At 40.0% G+C, this 18812-nt stretch overlaps 1 protein-coding gene across 1 annotated transcript in view; it reads right to left on the bottom strand.

Moving 5' to 3' along the window:
* LOC119734560 overlaps positions 1-18812 on the bottom strand; it is a 71582-nt gene that overhangs the window by 11906 nt on the left and 40864 nt on the right. The window contains 27 exon segments of the mRNA XM_038208093.1: positions 371-469; positions 826-888; positions 1422-1514; positions 2268-2360; positions 2759-2878; positions 3489-3608; positions 3749-3862; positions 3986-4232; positions 4716-4834; positions 5131-5250; positions 5908-6036; positions 6788-6925; positions 7609-7857; positions 8806-8943; positions 9483-9608; positions 10315-10446; positions 10687-10821; positions 11015-11134; positions 11553-11669; positions 12171-12290; positions 12947-13075; positions 13419-13667; positions 13958-14083; positions 15761-15892; positions 16444-16590; positions 17440-17620; positions 18266-18447. Coding sequence (XP_038064021.1) covers positions 371-469; positions 826-888; positions 1422-1514; positions 2268-2360; positions 2759-2878; positions 3489-3608; positions 3749-3862; positions 3986-4232; positions 4716-4834; positions 5131-5250; positions 5908-6036; positions 6788-6925; positions 7609-7857; positions 8806-8943; positions 9483-9608; positions 10315-10446; positions 10687-10821; positions 11015-11134; positions 11553-11669; positions 12171-12290; positions 12947-13075; positions 13419-13667; positions 13958-14083; positions 15761-15892; positions 16444-16590; positions 17440-17620; positions 18266-18447 — 3738 coding nt within the window.

Here is an 18812-nt window from a genome sequence, read left to right as displayed (position 1 = left end):
TGATTAGTCAGTTCTGCTGACAAGGGCGATCATTTCGCTACATGAAATGGGCTACATGAAATGGGTTGTGCATGTATGATGACCCAATGAAAAATGAAACAAAGTGGTGGTGTATATTGACTTTGGAAAGTCCGAGAGAGCATGCATTCTTGATATTGACCAAACTGACAACTGGGAATGGAGTTTAACCCAAGACTCCCCTCTCCCGCCTCACTCATAGAGAGAGCGATAGAGAACGTTGAAAAATTCGTGTTGTGTGGTGCAACTGTCTGCAATGTCAGAGCGCCCTAATTCACAGAAAGAGGCAAGATTTCCTACTTAACAGACAAATATATTAACATAGTAGAAATCATGATTGGTGTTCAATTACCTGAGCAGTTATTCCCTGTCCAGTTCTGGTCACTGTCACATGTACACTCACAAGTTGTCTGATCCTGCACTCCATTATTGAGACAGGTGGATGAGCAAGCTGCCATACAGACAACAAAAAGGGAGCAATGAGTAAAATAAACCTGTGTTGCTTTATTTTTATTTTAACTTTAACACCCAAAAATGAGAGTGCAAAAATGCAACTGGATTTTTCTTGCATTTATTAGGTTTATTGGCATGTTGCCGTCATTTTGAATTTTAGAATGAGAACAAGTAACATAAAAAAGAACGAGAAGAAACAGCCACTGTAACTCGGAAATTATTGGTATGGGTGGGGTCATGTATAATTTTTTGCCAAAATCTGCAAATTCATGTCTTGTAAATATCAGAAACATGAAAACAAAATTGTAGTGGGGTAATTTTCACACGTCCAATATTGTCCTTATTTGCCCATACCTGAACATTGACAAGTACTGGTGAACAGATTCTCTCCTGGCGGACAGGTACTTAAGCTGCACTCTAAAAAAAAGAAAAAAAGGGAGAGAACCAAGTTTATCCAAATCATTGTCCATAACACTGCTCAATTTTTTTTCTCTAACTCAAATTATTTTTAGAGACTGTATCCTTATAATCAGCTCTTTAATGTTTTGTTAACACCAGCGAAGAATGCTACATGGTGAATTTCCATCATTTTGTTTTATCATATGCCAAACCTTTCCATTTCATTTGTATACTTGCACTGTGCCCAATTGGCAACTGAGCCCAATGACGTGATTTTCTGCACACAAGGCGTCTGTCTATTTCACGGAGACCGTCAGTACGAAGACAGAAGACAGTATACACGCACTCTGACTTCGAAGACAGAATTTTGAGAGGATTCAAATCTCCAAGCGTGTTGTCAAGTACGCTGAAGGTCAGCGTCAGTGCAACAGTTTCTGCTACAACTAGCACAACTTTTCTGCTAAATAATCTCTGTAGCGCCATAAAATTGGGTGCAAGTACACATCCAACCACAATGACACAAGAAACGGCAATCATTATATTGTAATTACCAGTACAGGTCGTTCCACTCCAATCGTTTATGCATGTGCACTGGCATGTCGCCTGATTCACATTACCACCATTCATGCAGTCCAATGCGCAATCTAGGTCAATCACATAACATTTAAACAATTAACATCTGCACCACATTGTATTACATTGTATGTAATTTACAACGAATCTATTAAACTGTGCAATAATTGGGCTTTTGAGATAACAGGTGCATGTGGGGCATTGAAGCGACTATAATGGGCTAAATCCTGCCTAACATTCCCATTCATAAAAAGATCGACCACAGGTGGTCTTATGTTAATCTTTCATTCCAAAGTGTGGAACGTCATGTTTTCCCGACAAATATTGCATTTTAAGGCCCAAGCAAACTGCAAATAAATGAAATCAAGGGATAGAAATGATGTGGTAGGTGGGGCTTGAAATCAAGAGCACAGGCTTAATTTAAACTAAAAACCTGTGCAACGTTTTTTTTTGAAAATTTAAGAAGCCATGGCACTATAACTGAAGAAGTTTTTTCACCCTGACCTTTACATTTTAATTGCTGTTCGTAGAATGGTTACCCAAAAAAGAAAGTTAAGTAAATGATTTAATATCTACATCTGATGAGGTATGTAAAGGTCCTACTTTTTGCTCCAAAAAATTTACCAGGATGACTTGAAGTCTATTATTCCATTTTATACACTAGACCAATCAATCGTCCAGTAGTGATATCGTAGCTATCTGGTCAACTAAATTTAAACTCATGGCCATAAACTCTGCTTTCTTCAGATCCCTTTTGACACTAAATACAACCAGTAAACACAATTTTGTTCGTTTGTTTTGACTGTTTTTTTTTGTTAACTGACCGTTACAGCTCAGTCCGCTCCAGTTGTCGGTGCATGCACACGTGCATGCTGCAAGATCAAGTTCTCCGCTATTCGCACATGAAAGCGTACACTCTGAAAAGAAAACACGTATTCAGCGCTCATTTTATATTCCTGTCTCTCGAGTCTCCTAAAGATTCTCAAGGGCTTGTTTCATATTACCATTCTGTTACCCAGAGTTACTAGAAATATCTGACTATTTTCAAACACTTGTCAACCTTTTCTGACTATAACTGCTTGTTGTTTCTCAAGGGCATGGATTGGACTTTCCCCCACTATTCCTCTTTTATTATAATTTCAGTGAGCTAGATAGTTTGTAAGGTTTCCCTATACTGTGTGCTAACTACTATTTGCACCATCACTGATATCATCAAACCCATAAAAAAAAAAAATTGAATATTATCAAAAACCGATGAATGATTGAGCTAAAACTTAATTCTTTCTTCAACAAGCATAACATTTAATTTTGTTACCTATTTCACAGTTTTCTCCCATATATCCTACGTCACAGCTGCAGGTGTACCCACGAGGGTTGTTCAGAGCGTTGTTGCATGTTGCTCCGTTTACGCAGTCGTTGCCCATTTGACAAGGTGCTTAAAAGAATATAAAAAAAAATATCCAATTCAATCACAACCCAGAGGAGGGTTGGAAATGTTTTATTACGTGCTATATAAGCCAGAGATCAAGGTAAGCATGAAAACCGACTCCACAATAGATTCCTCTTTCATTAACTTTAATGACCTTTCATGAACTTGAATGACCCACCAAACTCTAGTCGTTCCATACTTGTTCCATTCCAATCTCTACTTTCTCAATTGTGGCATGTCGTTTAAAACTTGAACAAGAGTCACGGCCAACAAATTCTTGAGGAAAAGCTTAAATAAATCTCTCAGCTGAGAGAAGTTTTTATTCAGACGTCAAACGTCCTGTTTAGGTAATAACAGTGCATACATCAATGCTTTACATCCATGAACGTGGAATGAGATATCGAAACATATGTAGATTTTTAGAATTACCATAAAGCCTTTACAAAGAACTTTCAAGTAATAAGGGTCAAGTAATAGACTATGTAGAGTCATGCAAATATTTTTAATGATCTGTATTTGTCTTTAATCCCTGAACATTTGACTATTTGGTGTCAGCCTGCTATGCCTTTGATTTCTTGACACTGACAAATGAAAAGCACATAGTTCCTTCAGTTACCTATTGTTTCGCACTGAGGGCCACTGAACCCCTGACCACAACTACAGGTGTATCCAGTGTCCGATGTCGAGTCAACTGCGCAATTCCCACTATTCATACAAGGGTTGACGTCACAAGGTGCTGTGAAAAAACACAATCCATGATAGTATAAATGTCAAACAAAGTTTCCCTGTTTCGTTGGGTTTGATGACATATCCCCTGTCCATGATAGCCATTCCCTACATATAACAATTGTGCTCTTTGTACGGAAGTTCACCTACCAACTTGGCAGTTTTGTCCGCTGTAGCCCGGCGGGCAGCTGCACGTGTATCCTCCCGTGGCCAAGTTGTCTTCAACACACTCACCACTGTTCACGCATGGCGCCGCATCACACTCTGGTTTGAAAAAAAAAAACATCAGAACATGAACTGTTAAACTGTGAATGTCTCCTCTGCTCGCTATTCCCCTTTGTTAGAATAGAGGTTGATTTATATCTCATCTTGAGAGTGAGGACTTACTGGGGTCGCCGATGATGAATGTCCGTCTGATCAGCTGGTGGTTGGGAGCCAGCTGACCCCCATTGCCACCCGTCACCTGGCCAAGCAATGCCATGATGATGTCCAGATCCGAGTGTCCAGAGCCACTGTCGAAGTTGATGACCAACTCCAGCAGAGCTGTTGATGAGTCTGAGTTGAGCGTCAAGTTTGTGATGACCACATCCCTGAAGGAGCTAGTCAGTGAGGAAGCTATGAAAGCTGCCTCCATCTGAGTTCAACATGAGCCATAAAGAGTACCAACAATTCAGGATGGGAATCACGTTTAATATGATAAACATTCAACAAAACTTTCACGCACTGTCTAAACGTTTCAAGTTTGAAAGGTCCAGTCAACATTTCACAAAAGTAAGCCACCACCTGCCTAAGTATGCGTCTGGTTGCACATGGAAGAGGCAATGAGCACTGAACTTGTTGAAGCAAAAACCAGTTGCCATGTTGCAAATAGTTAAATCAAACCTCCTGGAATGTCATCAAGTCAAAGAAATAGACAGGTGTATAGACAATGTTGATCTCATTGGAGTAATGATCTAATAAATTTCAGTTTCCTTTATAAAAGTTTAATTCCATTTGAACGGTTAAGAAAAACTCTAACAAAAAAATTTTTTTAAATGCACCACATCCATACCAGCAGGCACCATCAATCATTTCAAAATTATGGGGGATTAAATTGTTATTGGTGTAATCTATGTACCGAATTCTTCAAATCTTGGCGGTAGGTGACGGAGCCTGTTGCCAGATCAAATCCAGCACCGCCCACAGCCAAGCCACTGATGATTTCAAACACGGCGGATGACGCTTTTGAATAAGCCGCTGGGAAAAAAACATACACATTAAAATAATAAGGCTCTGCAAAGATGACCTGACAGCCACAGTCTTGTTATATATTCATCCACTATATTCTTCTAGCTATTTTTCCTATTTCTTTTCGGACTAACGTTTTGGGAAATGTTTGTCCGCATTAGCACACCGGTCATGCTCACACCTTAATTTTCCCTTTATATCTATACAACGTTTGTCGTGGAGATCAAAGTTTTAGTTGCAAATTAAACAAAAAACAAGTCATGAATGAGTGTAACGATTTCCAACAAATCTAGAACAATATTTACCCTGACATGTTGCGCCTTGTTGATAGAATCCCAGCATGCAGTTGCACTCAAATGTTCCCGGCAGATTAGCGCACATTGAGTTGATCATCGTACATGGAGTACCAATACATTCGTTCACATCTGAACAATGGGAAAATGTCAACAAACACTTCACTAAACCAAACACACCCTGAGTATTTTGGCCAAGAACCTTCCTGAATCCTCAGGACAATTAACCAACTAAATTAAATGGGCCATCAAACCCAAATTTACTAGTGTAGGTGGTTGGGCTCTACGTACCTTCCATCGTTCCTGCAAAATCCGTCAAACATCTTAGTTTGACAGATCGGGAGTGCAACAAAATCACAATAAATATGATAAATGTGAAACAAGGTTTTGCAAAGTTGAAATTACATCTAGGAGCAGTTTTGTAGATTGAGACGGGTTAAGGCTTTTTCAAGTTTACATACAGAGCAAAACCAAAGGCCTCAAGTTAAGCTATGGACACAGATTCCCAATGAGGAAAGACATTATTCCAGGAAGAAAAATTGGAACGTTTTCAGTAATTTGCAAAAAGATAACATTTGTCAGTTTAAGCGGGAGGATGTCCACCCGAATGAAATTCACTTTTGGCAATGTATTTACAGTGCTAATACTGAAAATCGACATTTGAAATGAAAGATTTAAAAATGATGTTAATCCTACAGTATTAACTGTCCAAAAATAGAACAAGTGAAAATGTATCATAATATAGCTCAAATATTCAGCACAGCACTGTTTTGACAATGCAGTTATTACCTTCACATTGGCCCAATACATTCTCTTCATACCCCTCCAAGCAATCACACACGTAGCTACCAATAGTGTTGTTACATTGAGAGGTTGATGTTTCGCAGGTGTCAGTATTCAAAGCACACTCATCAACATCTGGAAGAATCAAGAGACAATCATTAGTATATGAATTCAATATTCAGTATTTGCCTGATAACTCACAAACATCAATCGGCAGGATTCTAGCTCCAGGCTCAACTGAATGGAAAGAGATGCACAACTAGAGCATGTCTATAACTCTTTCTCCCAGGGCATCCTTTGCGAAGGAATTTTCCTAAATACTGCAAATTTCATAACTGAGTACAGGACCCAATTGCACAATCTTTGTACTTCATCGTTCAAGAAGCATCAAGTAGTGATCTATCCAGTTTAATTGAGGAGGGGGCGGGGGCGTAGGGGAGCACATGGGAGGGGAGGGGAGAAACTTGTAACCCCAGCGAAATGATCCCTTTGATAAATTGAGAGCATCAGCGTTTTACTACCAGTACTGTTTGGAACATCTTGTATTGAATTAATAAGCCCAACTTCCACCGACCAAAACATAGATATGCTAATGGCATCATGTCATTTTGTAGTTACAGTGAATAGGCTCTACCTTCTTGTTAATCCTGCAAAATCCTCTGAAACCTGATTTTGGAATTTGAGGGATCTGGAATGTTTACACATTCACATTAGACCTCACAAATTATTTAGGACCAAATTCACTCCAAGTTGGAAAGTGCTTGTGCAAGTTCCATACACTTGTCCTGGCATCGCATGACCCCCTCCCTGCTCACATTCTAGCAAATGTATAACCTGAGCCATAGGTTTTTAACTTTTGTATTAAAATAAAAGAGAAGGTGTTTACCATCGCACTGTCTGCCAGCTGGGAAGCCTGCAGAGACATAACCACCTATGCAGGAACACATGTAGCTACCGACATTGTTCGTACACTCGGCAATGTTGGCTGCACACTCATCGGTACCGGTCATGCATTCATTTACATCTACAGACAAGATCGATTCTCAAATATCAGATTTGATTTCATATGTAAATTTCGAGTTTTGGATGTGGAAAGCAAGTCGATCGGCAATTGAACAGATCTTCAACAGCAATGACCCTTTTTCAAATGTTGGTGAACTACCTAGCAGAAAGGAACTTATTCAATGGAGTCTAAACGTGTACTCCTGTTCGTCAAAAATCTGGTGACTTCGTTAGTTTCCAAAATGCGAACCATCATCACGAAATCTTGCCCTTTTCAACTTTAAAGTACAGTGAGACAAGGCCTCATTTGATGGGCCGGTCGACTTTTTGGTTTGAGGAGTTAATGTCCATCTATAAGTCCTCTTCTACTTGTCCTCAACTTTATCTTTAAATTCAGTCAAACATTTCTGAAACCTTTTTTTAACCCATTTCAACTATTTCTCTCTCTTGATCCTGATTTTTATCCGTAGTTCATGGTGTTTGAATTTATTTTGCAATTTCAGTGGTTGCCTCAAAAACTGAATAAAATTAGTTGTTTGTGTTTCCATTAACGCACTCACCACCCCATTATATTCGTTATTGGAAAGGGCTTGTTTAGCAGTATCCAGAAATATGTCAATTCGTAAAAACAAAATCAGACTTTAAGCTCATTTCGTGTAGTCAGGTCAGAGATGAGAAAAGTATAAAATCGGTTAATTGTTTTACCTTCACAATATGTTCCATTTCCTTGGTAACCCTGGTTACAGTCGCAGCGATAGCTCCCCTCGGTGTCTGTACACGTCGCTAAGGAGTGACACACGCCAGGGTTCTCCTGACACTCATTGATGTTGACGCACGAGGTGAAGCCATCACCACGGAAACCATCGTCGCACGTGCAGAGATAACTGCCTGGGTTGTCCGTGCAGGTACTGTTGGTAGCGCACACGGGGATCCCACTCTCACACTCGTCGACATCTGGTGAAAGAAATGGGTGTTGTACATGTAATTTTACGGTCGCAAAATAAATGTGGGCGCATCAAGACTTAAGAAGGCCTACCCCATTTTTCTTACCAGGTGAAGTGCCTGAAGAAAATGGGAAATGTATTTTAGCTCATAATGTGTACAGGTAATTAAAGAGTGGCCTCACATGTTCAAAATAAGATCCATTTGATGTGGACAAAAAAACTGGTTTACGTTTTCGAGGCCAAAGTGGCCAAGGTTAACTCTCCCTCCCCTCTTTTTTGTTTTTAGAAAAAACCCATATCTATGATCTGTAAATATGAATATTAAATCAGTACCGTGTGTACTTGCTAATTTATGCTAGCCCCGCCTATTGGTCATCTGAAGTAATAACTAAATTCTAATTGGCGGAACGATTTCACGTTGTTTCCATTAAGATACACTCACACTAAAAAAAATAACATTGTATGACAAACTTCAAATATATTTGGCATCATGTGAGTAAATACAAAAGTTCCATGCACCAAACAGTTTTCTGCCATATGGCCATACAGGAATTGGGATACATTTTTTGGACTCCATGCATAGTACACAGTGCTTCATTACCACTCTTGAGAGCTCCAATAGAAGGCATTCACAGCTCTGCACTTGTCCATTTGCGTATGGCATAAAATACACAGTATTTATTTATTCTATTATGTACAACCCCATGGAATCTTCACATTTAAAGTGTCAGACACTGTAGGCAATGCATTCAAGGGTCCCTCGCATCTCTGTGTGTCCCAACTTTCTCTTTCCAACCATAACGGGGGCACTTGTGATACACAGTCCATATGTTTATTGATTGCTTCTGCAACAAATCCAAACATTCAAGGTGAACCGTAACAATACTTTGCCACAAGCCTGTCTTGGCGGTCATCTTTCTTAGTAAGGCCGAAAGCAGATTATTTTTTTTTCACATACTTTGGCAAGTTTGCCCGTCCCCTTCGTATCCCGTGGTGCAGTTGCATTGGAATGAGCCCGCCAGGTTGGTGCACGATGCGAAGGGACTGCAGTTGGCGTAGTTCGGGTCGTTGGTGGGCAAGGAACATTCATCAATATCTGGGGGAAAACAAATTCAACTTCAAATGTTAATAGACCCATGAAGTTTTTTTCAATTAACTTCACATTGTGTCGATAATGCGTTTACGATTTCTGATATTTAAAATTATTTTTTTTAAAAACCAATAGAAATAGGACAAAGTTGTGAAAGCTAGCCGAGATCTTCAGGAATATTAGCATATGTCAAACTTACATCAGGTATTCCATTAATCAACACCACAACTGAAACAGGAACATCATTTCAAGCATTTGGTGGCATGATATCATACCAAGTGTGAATTCAAAGCACGCTACAAACCGTGCAGGGCTAATAAAACTGATGGAAATAGAACCCATGGTTTTATTGTAAAGTCTAGCACCCCCTCAAAAAAGCATCATAAAAGGTCTTATGCTGTTACGAGTATCTAACTGCATAAGATAATACATGGGTTATAAATGTCAATTGGGGTCTCGTAAAAAATGTAAAACACCAAACAAACACTCACATTAAATTGTAATCATACCAAAACATAAAAAAATACATTCACAAAGTGCATTACCAAAGCATAGCTGTCCTGTGCCAGTGAATCCGTCTTTGCATTGGCAGGTGAAGGAACCGTTATTGTTCAGGCAGTCAGCGTCGATGTGGCAATCATTCAAGGTGTCGTTCAAACATTCGTTAATGTCTGTCAACATAAACAAACATGAATCTTATTTTTCTGACAGAGTATAAATTGAACTAAAGTGGGAGCTGCACAATGTCCCAAGCCGTTGATGCCTTGGTTCTTGGGAGTGTCAGTACAACATAACTACAATTAATTTTTGGCAGTGACAAGGTCTCTTTGAATTGAGTGGTTTTGGATGCGACTCTGAGGGTTTCTACCAACAACATGTTGCAGTGACTATCCATAGCCATATTGACAGAATTACAGATATGGCTTATTTTGGTCTTCACAGGTTGTGGTTGACTACTGGTACACATGTAGGTCCTTAACTGACTTTCGAAATTTGTCTAACAAATGAAAAGTTAACAAAATTTGTAATTAAGAGGCTAAGAAATTCAAACTGCAGATTTCAGCTTTGTTTACTCCTGTTCACAATACTAATCTTGGTGTGCATTTTGTGAATCGACTTTTGATATTCTCGTTCACAATCATAGAACAAAGAATGAGCTGACATCTCATTGAGTTTTGAGCCTTCTGGAATACATGCCCTGCATTTTTCCATGATTCACTCACACTCACAGGAGTACTGATAATGAACATGTTGTAAAGTGCACAATAGGCCAATTCCCTAAACAAGTGGGGGTGGCTTCGTCAACCCTCAAAGTGGAACTTCGTAAAGTTTCCAAAGGTCCCTAGGTACACACGCCTAGCAGGAAAGGGTCCTCACCTGAGCAGGATCCGTTGAAAAATTCGCTGCTGAAGCCAGACTGGCAGTCACAAGTGAAGTAGGGTTCATCGTTGACGCACATCTGGCTCATAGCGTCGCAGTTATCAGTACCAGCCTGGCATTCGTTCACATCTAAATATCATGAAATAATGACATGATGGTTTGTCGGAGCTCAGATTTCAAGCAAAAATCAAGTAGACTACAGTGCTTGTTTATTCATACACATTCTACCAGAAATGAAGTACTTTTATTTGAACAGTGCCCCTCCCCAAAATACACCTATTGCGGTTGATTCAGTACTTTTGCTAAGCAATATTTCTGCTCAGCAGCCCCACGAAATTGGTTCCTAGTTTCATTGTTAGATTGACATACCTGAACAGGTCCGTTGGTCACTATTGAGAGTGTAGCCGGGATAACAACTACACTCATAACTGCCGTCCAGGTTATCACACATGGAGTTGGCACCACACATATGAGGATCACTCTGGCTTGTACACTCATCAATATCTGAAATGCAGTCAGAAAAGGTGAAGTTATAAGAATGTTCTCTTAAACCCACGGAACTGTTTTCCGCAAATGTTTTCCAGAAATACAAAATCGCTCAATTCTTGAAAAGAAATCTGATGTTAAGCTCATTTTGTTGTGACATACCAACAAATAAAAACAAGTTTCAAAGGAAGAAAGTTTATGAATATTATACCTTCACAGACAGTGAGATCACCATCGGCTGCATATCCTGAGTAGCAGCGGCACATGTCTGCATTGCTGGCTCTGTAGCAGTCACCCTGGGTGCAATTTGTATTCAAACACATCATTCCAGCTGTGGGAGAAAAATAAATACAAATCGGTCATTGCGATGGCAAAGAAGCTTACATTGTATTACATTGTATTACTTGAATTTATTTACTGATGAATCTACAAAACAGACAGTGCTGGGGCAGTTTTGGGCAGTACACTGACCAATGGGTTAAGATATTTGGAAGTAAAGATAATTACACGAAATTATTAAGCTTCTTTCGAGGGTTATCGGGGAAGTATTTTACTATGATGTTTCCTAACTTATTCAAATTCCTTCATTTTTTTTATGATATTTTTTACTAAAATCGAAAGAAGATATCAATTTGCTCATTGTAAAAACTGATCATTTTATAGCATTTTTTCTCCATCTTGATTTACAAATGCACAGTTGGGATCCCAAACTGGCCCATTCAAGGAAAGTGAGCAACTGAAAGTCTCACCTCGACAAACTCCTTCTTGGAGGATAAAACCAGCGCTGCAATTACAAGTAAATAATCCCTCGGTGTTGGAGCACTCTTGCTGGCAGTCGTCTAGACCAAGAGTGCATTCGTCAATGTCTGTACAAAAGGAAGTGCATCAGTGAATCGCAACAAATAGCACAACTAGTAACATACTGACAATTTTGAAAAGGGTCATCGTTCTGTTATTGCAAATCCCTTGTTACTGGTCTTTTGAACTGACCTGATGCAATTTACTTAAGAAGATATTTGTGTTGGACAATGGACTTTAATAACGATAATGGAAGAGGATGGTTGTAGCTTGGGTTTAAATGGCAACAAAGGCTTTTTTACAGTTATTTTGATATACTGATATAATATAATTGCAACATCCAGCAGAAAAGTTTCGACTAAAGAAAATAAAAAGTCTTCGCCTGAATACTTGAAAGTTAGAGAATTTATTTACTGCGCATAATGGCTTTGACAGCTGAAACAATTAACCAAAACAGTCACACTTTGCCAATGTTCTTAAAAAGCAATTTACAATTTCTGTTTTGCCTTTGACAAAGATTTTGTTACAATGTCAGGGTGCTGAAGTGTAGACCTTATTTGACAACTCACCTGTACAGGTCTGTCCGTCCCCTGTGTATCCAGTCACACAGTCACACTGATAGCTGCCAACCGTGTTGGTGCAATTAGCGTTCGCAGAACAATCATTGCTTCCCTGACACTCATCGATATCTACAAGGATCAAAGTTTGTGACAAGAAAGGAAAGATTTGTTTACCCCAAAACAATACTTTCATTTCAATTGGTGTCAATGTCATATTCCTTATTCAACAACGTGTTTGCAGAGCAAGAGGCAATTAGGCAGCGCATCAAGGGGTGTAGCAAATAGGCCGGAGTTGTCACCAAAAAATATTTCAGTCAGTCAGAGCCTCAGTTGGCTACTGAACCACCATGGGCGTGGCTGCAATGAAGGGTGCCACCTATTTCCGATAAGGTCCAAGGGATTTGAACATCGCCTCCTTAAGTCAGTTCCTGGCTTCCTTCCAAAACGGGGGATCGGTCAGCAAATATGTTGTCACACACCCAATCGAAGTCTTACTATGCCCCTGATATGAGCACATCTTCCCATCTTGTCAACTACCTCAAGCCTACAAATTTAAAAAGTATTCCTTCGACACAAGGCACTGGCAACATAACAATAATACAATTTTGCCCTTTCATTTTAGAAAATTGTATCCGTATCTGCGAAGAAGGTTTTGGTAAAAAAAAAAGAGAGGATACCTCCCATTTTCAGTCCGCTGTTTTGTTTCCGTCGCAGGCCTAATAACATGTTGGAGCTACAAGGGACACTACTAAATGTGCACAGCACACTCCTTATGTTTGATTTACCTGTACAGTTAGTCCGACCGTCTCCAGTATATCCATCCTTACAGCTGCAGTCAAAGCTACCAACTGTGTTGCTGCAATCACCAGTAACGGCCAAACAATCGTCCTGGCCCGTGGTACACTCATTCAAATCTGGAATCAACAACAATGGCAGAAAAAATAACTTGGCTGCATGCGCTGAAGATATTTTTCGGTTATGTGTTTGTTCTACGGTGTGCACTTATAATAATGAATATCTTTAGTCATAGATGTTTGTTTTAAACACATCCTAAGTTGGTGAGGGTGATGGAGTTATGTTAGAAGTTGACAAATCAGATTGACAGCCCTGGCCTATGTTCGTCATACAAATGAGACTCTGAACAGAGTATAGTATTTTACAGTGCATCTCCAAAGATCCCCCTGGCGGTCTGATATCACTAAAGCAATCACAACAATAATTATCTCTACACTACAAAATTGTGACAACATTACTTACCCGCACACATTATTCCGTTGCCAACATAACCAGTGTTGCACTGGCATATAAAGCTGCCTTGAGTGTCCGTACACTCAGCGTTCTCATGACAGACTGGCAACGATGCGGCACATTCGTTTATATTGGTGCAGTTGGTGCCGTCGCCAGTCCAGCCATCCCCACACGCACACGTGTATGACCCCACGGTGTTTGTGCAATCGGCTTCAGCGTGACAGTTATCATCCAGGTTCCGTGTGCATTCATTCAGATCTATCGATATACATAAAGTAGAAAGTCATGTTGCGAACAACAGTTTCAGCTGAATGCGACTTTGTAACGTCACGCCAACTTTTTGACGCTGCCTGTTCGAAAAAAATTTGACCGCATTTTAACACCGACGGGTTTTGCTATGAAAGTTTTGTTACACCAGATTCACTTCACATTTGCATTGGCAATGAAACAGAGATAACCATGTGTTGTATCTGCTTGGTTCACTGCACATTGCTTGCATCTAATTAAGGCAATTAATTCCCAAATCAATTAGTAATTGATGACCTTACCTTGACATGTCTTGCCATCACCTTCATATCCTGCAATGCACACACACATGTACGAGCCTATGGTGTTTTCACAGTTAGCTTTCTCGTCGCAAGTATAGGTACTATTGTCCATGCATTCCAAGAGGTCTGAGAGATTATTGGGAAAAAAATGAAAAATCATACTTTGATTCCAAATTCATGAAGATTATGTCATTTTGTATGCCTCCATTACTGGAAATACTGACTTAACAATGAAATGAGAAGAAAAGTGAAAACAGCAGAATTTCTGTGCGTATTTTTTTTTTATCATTATTTGTTTGTAATAACTGAATTTCCACAGAAGACTTTTGAGAGCTTTGCCTGACTTAAATTAAACTTCAGAAAGCCAACAAAAAGAGGGTTTTGGTGCCGCATTACTGTGTGTTACCATTCTCATTTAACTCTTATTCCTCGGTTTCTTATTCACCTGTCTAGGCTTAATTGCCTAGCTACACATTTTAAAAAACACCTGAAAATATACACAAATTCCCACAAGTCGCCACAGGTAGTGACAACTACTCAAATCCACAATAAAACAAACAATACTTCCTTTCCCAATGTCCCTCCCCTGCATTTTTGGGTTGACCGCATTGTAACTTAACTTGTGAATGATTTGCAGTTGTCGTGGCTGTGACTTTATTGTTGTGGTATGTTCAGTACCATCATTTGTACAGTGAAAAGGCAGTGAAAAAACACCGTTTTATCAAACATTTGGCTATGATGAACACCCATTTTTGCTCCCAATTTGTTTGTAGAATTTTATACCAAGCACTGACATCTGAACATTACTATCCTGAGCTGTATACATTTTGGACTCTTTGGACGCTTTTTGAGCGTTTGATAAAAAGGTAAACTTTTTCCACAATTATGAAATTTTAAAGAATACAAACAAATCACAACAGCTGTTTCTAAACTTGTTCGTGTTTTATTGTTTTCTTCAATTTTGCTTAACTCAACACCATAAAATAGAGTCCACACTCATTGGAGGGGTCTTAATTTTAAATCTGATCATCTTAAATGATACAGTCATTTATATATAAATTTTGGAAATGTAAAATGTTAGCTTCATTTTCCAACCCCGTTTGCCACCAAAGACTGTAAATCGTCCAAGATTGACAACTGTTCATGAAAAATGATGCAGTTTGAAGAGTTGAAAATTGAAAGAGTACGCGAGTGGCAATCCGCTGCGTGACAATGTCACACTGCCCGAAACGAACGGCAGGGAATATCGCGGATCGCACAATGCTTGTATGCATGAGAGCACACGACATTGAATTACCCGTGCTTTGTGCGGACAATGTGTAGGGGTCAATCACGGTCATGTGTGGTTCCGCTTAGCAAATTCTCCTCGCGTAAACTTTAAATTTCCAATTTTTCAAACTGCATCAATTTTCATAAACCGTTGTCAATCTGGGACGATTTAAAATCTTTGGTAGCAAACGGGGTACCAAAATTTAGCTAAAAAAATTCCCCAAAGGTCTACATAAACGACGTCATCATTAACACGATCAGATTAAAAATTATAACCCCTCCAGTAAGTATGGACATTTTTTTGCGGTTTTATATAAAACCTATGGATACTGAGTTTAAGCTGGCAGAAACGGTTGGGCTTCTAAAAGCTAACAAAAAAGCTTTTATCGCATTTTTGAAATACGCTGTTTAGGTGTCTGTAGTGACGTACATCAGCGGTCCAAATCTCTCTTTGTAACCATCCAGAGGGTACATGTATTTGTTCCCAGAGTACAACACATTTTGACAACATCTCGACTGTTTTCAAACACATACCTGTACACGACGTTCCATCCATAAAGTCGTCCCTGAAGCCTGGTTTACAGTCACACTCGTAGCTGCCCTGGGTGTTGTTACACACAGCGTTGACGCTACAGTTGTGCAGGTCCAGTTCGCATTCGTCGATATCTACATCATCCAAAATAAACACAACCATTCTCACTTACTGGTTTGACAGAGTCCAAGCCTGACACACACAAAACACCGACATGCCCCAAATCCTCAGATAACAAAGGGGGAAAATCAGATTTGAATGAAAAAATGCTGAAAATTGGAAAACGCCTTCCAAGAAAAGAAAGATGCTAAATTGGGGTAATTCCATCTCAGTTGAAAGAACCTAGTTGAGGCTTGTTGTGTTTTGGGGGGAGGGGTGGCAGAAATTGAGGAGACAATTAGAAATTACCCTAAATATTAGTGTCTGCGTCACACAAAGGGAATGATAACTTCAGCACAGGAAGGTTTCAGGAAAGCTACAACTATAATACCAGATATAATGGGCCTAAATTGCGGATAACCTTTTCTGAACTTGATCCTGATAATAATGAGATGACTTCTTATGTAATCCATCCCTCGATTTCACAACACTATAACGGGCACAACCAACTTTCTCTCTACAGGTTTATCTTGGTATTTTGCAGGTTTGTCTTCGTGTTTGTGAATACAAAGAACACAGGGCATACCAATGCATCGCCTGTTGTCAATGTACAAGGAGTAGCCAGATTCGCAGCTGCAGTTGTAGTCCATGAGGATGTTGTTGCAGATCTGATCGCAGCCTTGTCCACCGCTGCTGGCTGGCTCGTCTTGGTACAGCTCACACTCGTCAATATCTGCAGGAAAATCAACAGCGAATCTTCAGGGTAACACGATAAGTCATCCACAATTAACGTGAGATCCATACATTCACAAAGTACTCACTATCAAAATTAGAATCGTTCTGAAGTTTGTTGACATCATCTATCAGAAGCTGTGGGAGGGGGAGTAGATGTGGTTCAGTATGTTATTTCTATTGAGGGAGGGTGGTTGGGGTGGCTAATCTCCCCTCTTCATGTTGATTCCAGGGACATTAGTCTCCATATGTGTTGACGATGTCATCCCCTCATTCCACCCCATTAGAGGAAAATCCTAATTCAGAGACTCACGGTAAGAGTACTTAAGATTGACAGAGGATGAATGATGATGATGTGCTAAGGGGCTAATGTTGCCAACTATACACGCAAACCTTGGCCGACCAAACATCATGGTGAAAAAGGGTATCTGCTCCTAGCTAATTTACTTTATGCACAGGAGGATCTTTTAAACAAACTAATCCTTAGCATAGTAGCACCTATACTACATTGTACTGCATTGTCTCTATTCCCTGATGTACCCATAAATCCATACGGTCGACGAAAGTTTTTGGGCAGAACACAGAGAGTAATAGAACATGTCGCATTTGTTTAAACAATTTAAAGTTGTGGTCATGTGATGCAAACTTTGAGCAATCTGTTCTCTCCTGCACTGCAAGTATATTTCTTGAAATATAAGTGGTTTAAAAGTGTTGACATAGCTGTTTATTGTTGGCAAAATAACTTGCACAAAATGCTATAATTTGCATGTTGCTTGCTTAACTCAGCATATCATCACAAGGGAATAACGGGTTAAATTTCAATGCTCAAACCAAGGGAGTCTTGGCCTACCCTGACAGAACCTGCCGTCACCCTCAAGTCCTTCAGGACAAGGTCCACAGGTGTTGTTCAACGACGGTGGTACTTCATCGAAACAAGCCACGCCCATGAAGCAGGGGCCGTCCTCACATGCGTCGAAATCGACTTCACAGAACTCACCACTCCAGCCAGGATCACACTCGCATAGCACCACCTAGATATGAAATGATTGCCAATGTCCAAAAATATAAATAAATAAATGAAAGTGAAGAAAAACCGAAACAACTTGATTTTTTTGATTATGTTGTTACAGATATTCACATAGCCTAATTTAGGTAGTGTCTATCAAATTGGGATTTAAAGCCTCTCAAACAGAACACCTTTCTGAGGAAACCCTGTTTTGTGTTTCAGTTCGGACCCAAGCTGAACCACTACATGTTGGGAATCCCTTTCACTCTATACACAAGCATCCAACACAACTTTTACATGGGTCTGCTCTCCACAGTGGTAAGGTCGAGTCTCAGGCTCTATATCTACCTGCCTAGAAAATATGACCCAATGTATGAACTGCTTTAAATGTGAACAATTTGTCTCGTCTCGACCGGACCAAGTTCCAGGCTCACAGTGGACCAATGTTGAATTCATCATGGATAGGCCAGATATGTAGTGTGAAAAGGCTTACATTGTTCAGCCAGGACCAGAAGTTTGACAGCAGCTTGGGAAGATCAGGACAGTATTATGGGGAGAAAGTCAGTCAGGCAGTCAGTCAAAGAGTCGGGGGGAGTCAGTCAGAGATTCGGTCGATCACAGGACAACAGGCTCGCCCTTTGCGTCCAGCAGAAATTCACTAACCACTCACCCCAAAACGGTCTTCGACAACATCCGTGCCCATCACAAACTCATCCCACAGGCACGTGCCACCGTTCATGCAGTCACAGAGCTGTACGGTTGGTTCGTGAGTTGCATTAGCCTTGCCATCTGTTGCTAGGAAACCAACCATGACCTTTGACTTGTCCGCTGGTGTCCATGTGAAGAGACCACCTGTAAGAAAATATGGAAGTGGGCATTTGTGCTAGTTTTTGAAATTTGAAAAAAATAATTAATTTGCTGTACTCATGCTTTAAGATGTGTTGTCCGAAGTATTTTGTTGCCCAACAGGGTGGATTGACGGGGCTGGTGTCTGCCCCAATCATAATGGTTGATGGAATGATAACCAGGCTACTTGCAGGGCAGATCAATAATAAAAGCCCATTTTCCGATGGTTGCAGAAGCCCAAACTAGAACGGAGAGGGAGTGTTATTAAAATAAGGCATACAAGTTGAAAATTCGTTGAGAACCAAAAAAATTGTTGAAAAACATGGATAGATAAGTCCAATGGTTGACTGGTCAGTCGCGGCGGAGTAGGG

This window comes from Patiria miniata, unplaced genomic scaffold (assembly GCF_015706575.1).
Source record: "Patiria miniata isolate m_02_andy unplaced genomic scaffold, ASM1570657v1 HiC_scaffold_27, whole genome shotgun sequence".
In the NCBI taxonomy this organism is placed as follows: domain Eukaryota; kingdom Metazoa; phylum Echinodermata; class Asteroidea; order Valvatida; family Asterinidae; genus Patiria; species Patiria miniata.
Note: the sequence above shows the minus strand (reverse complement) of the source record. Positions and strands in the feature narration are given on the sequence as shown.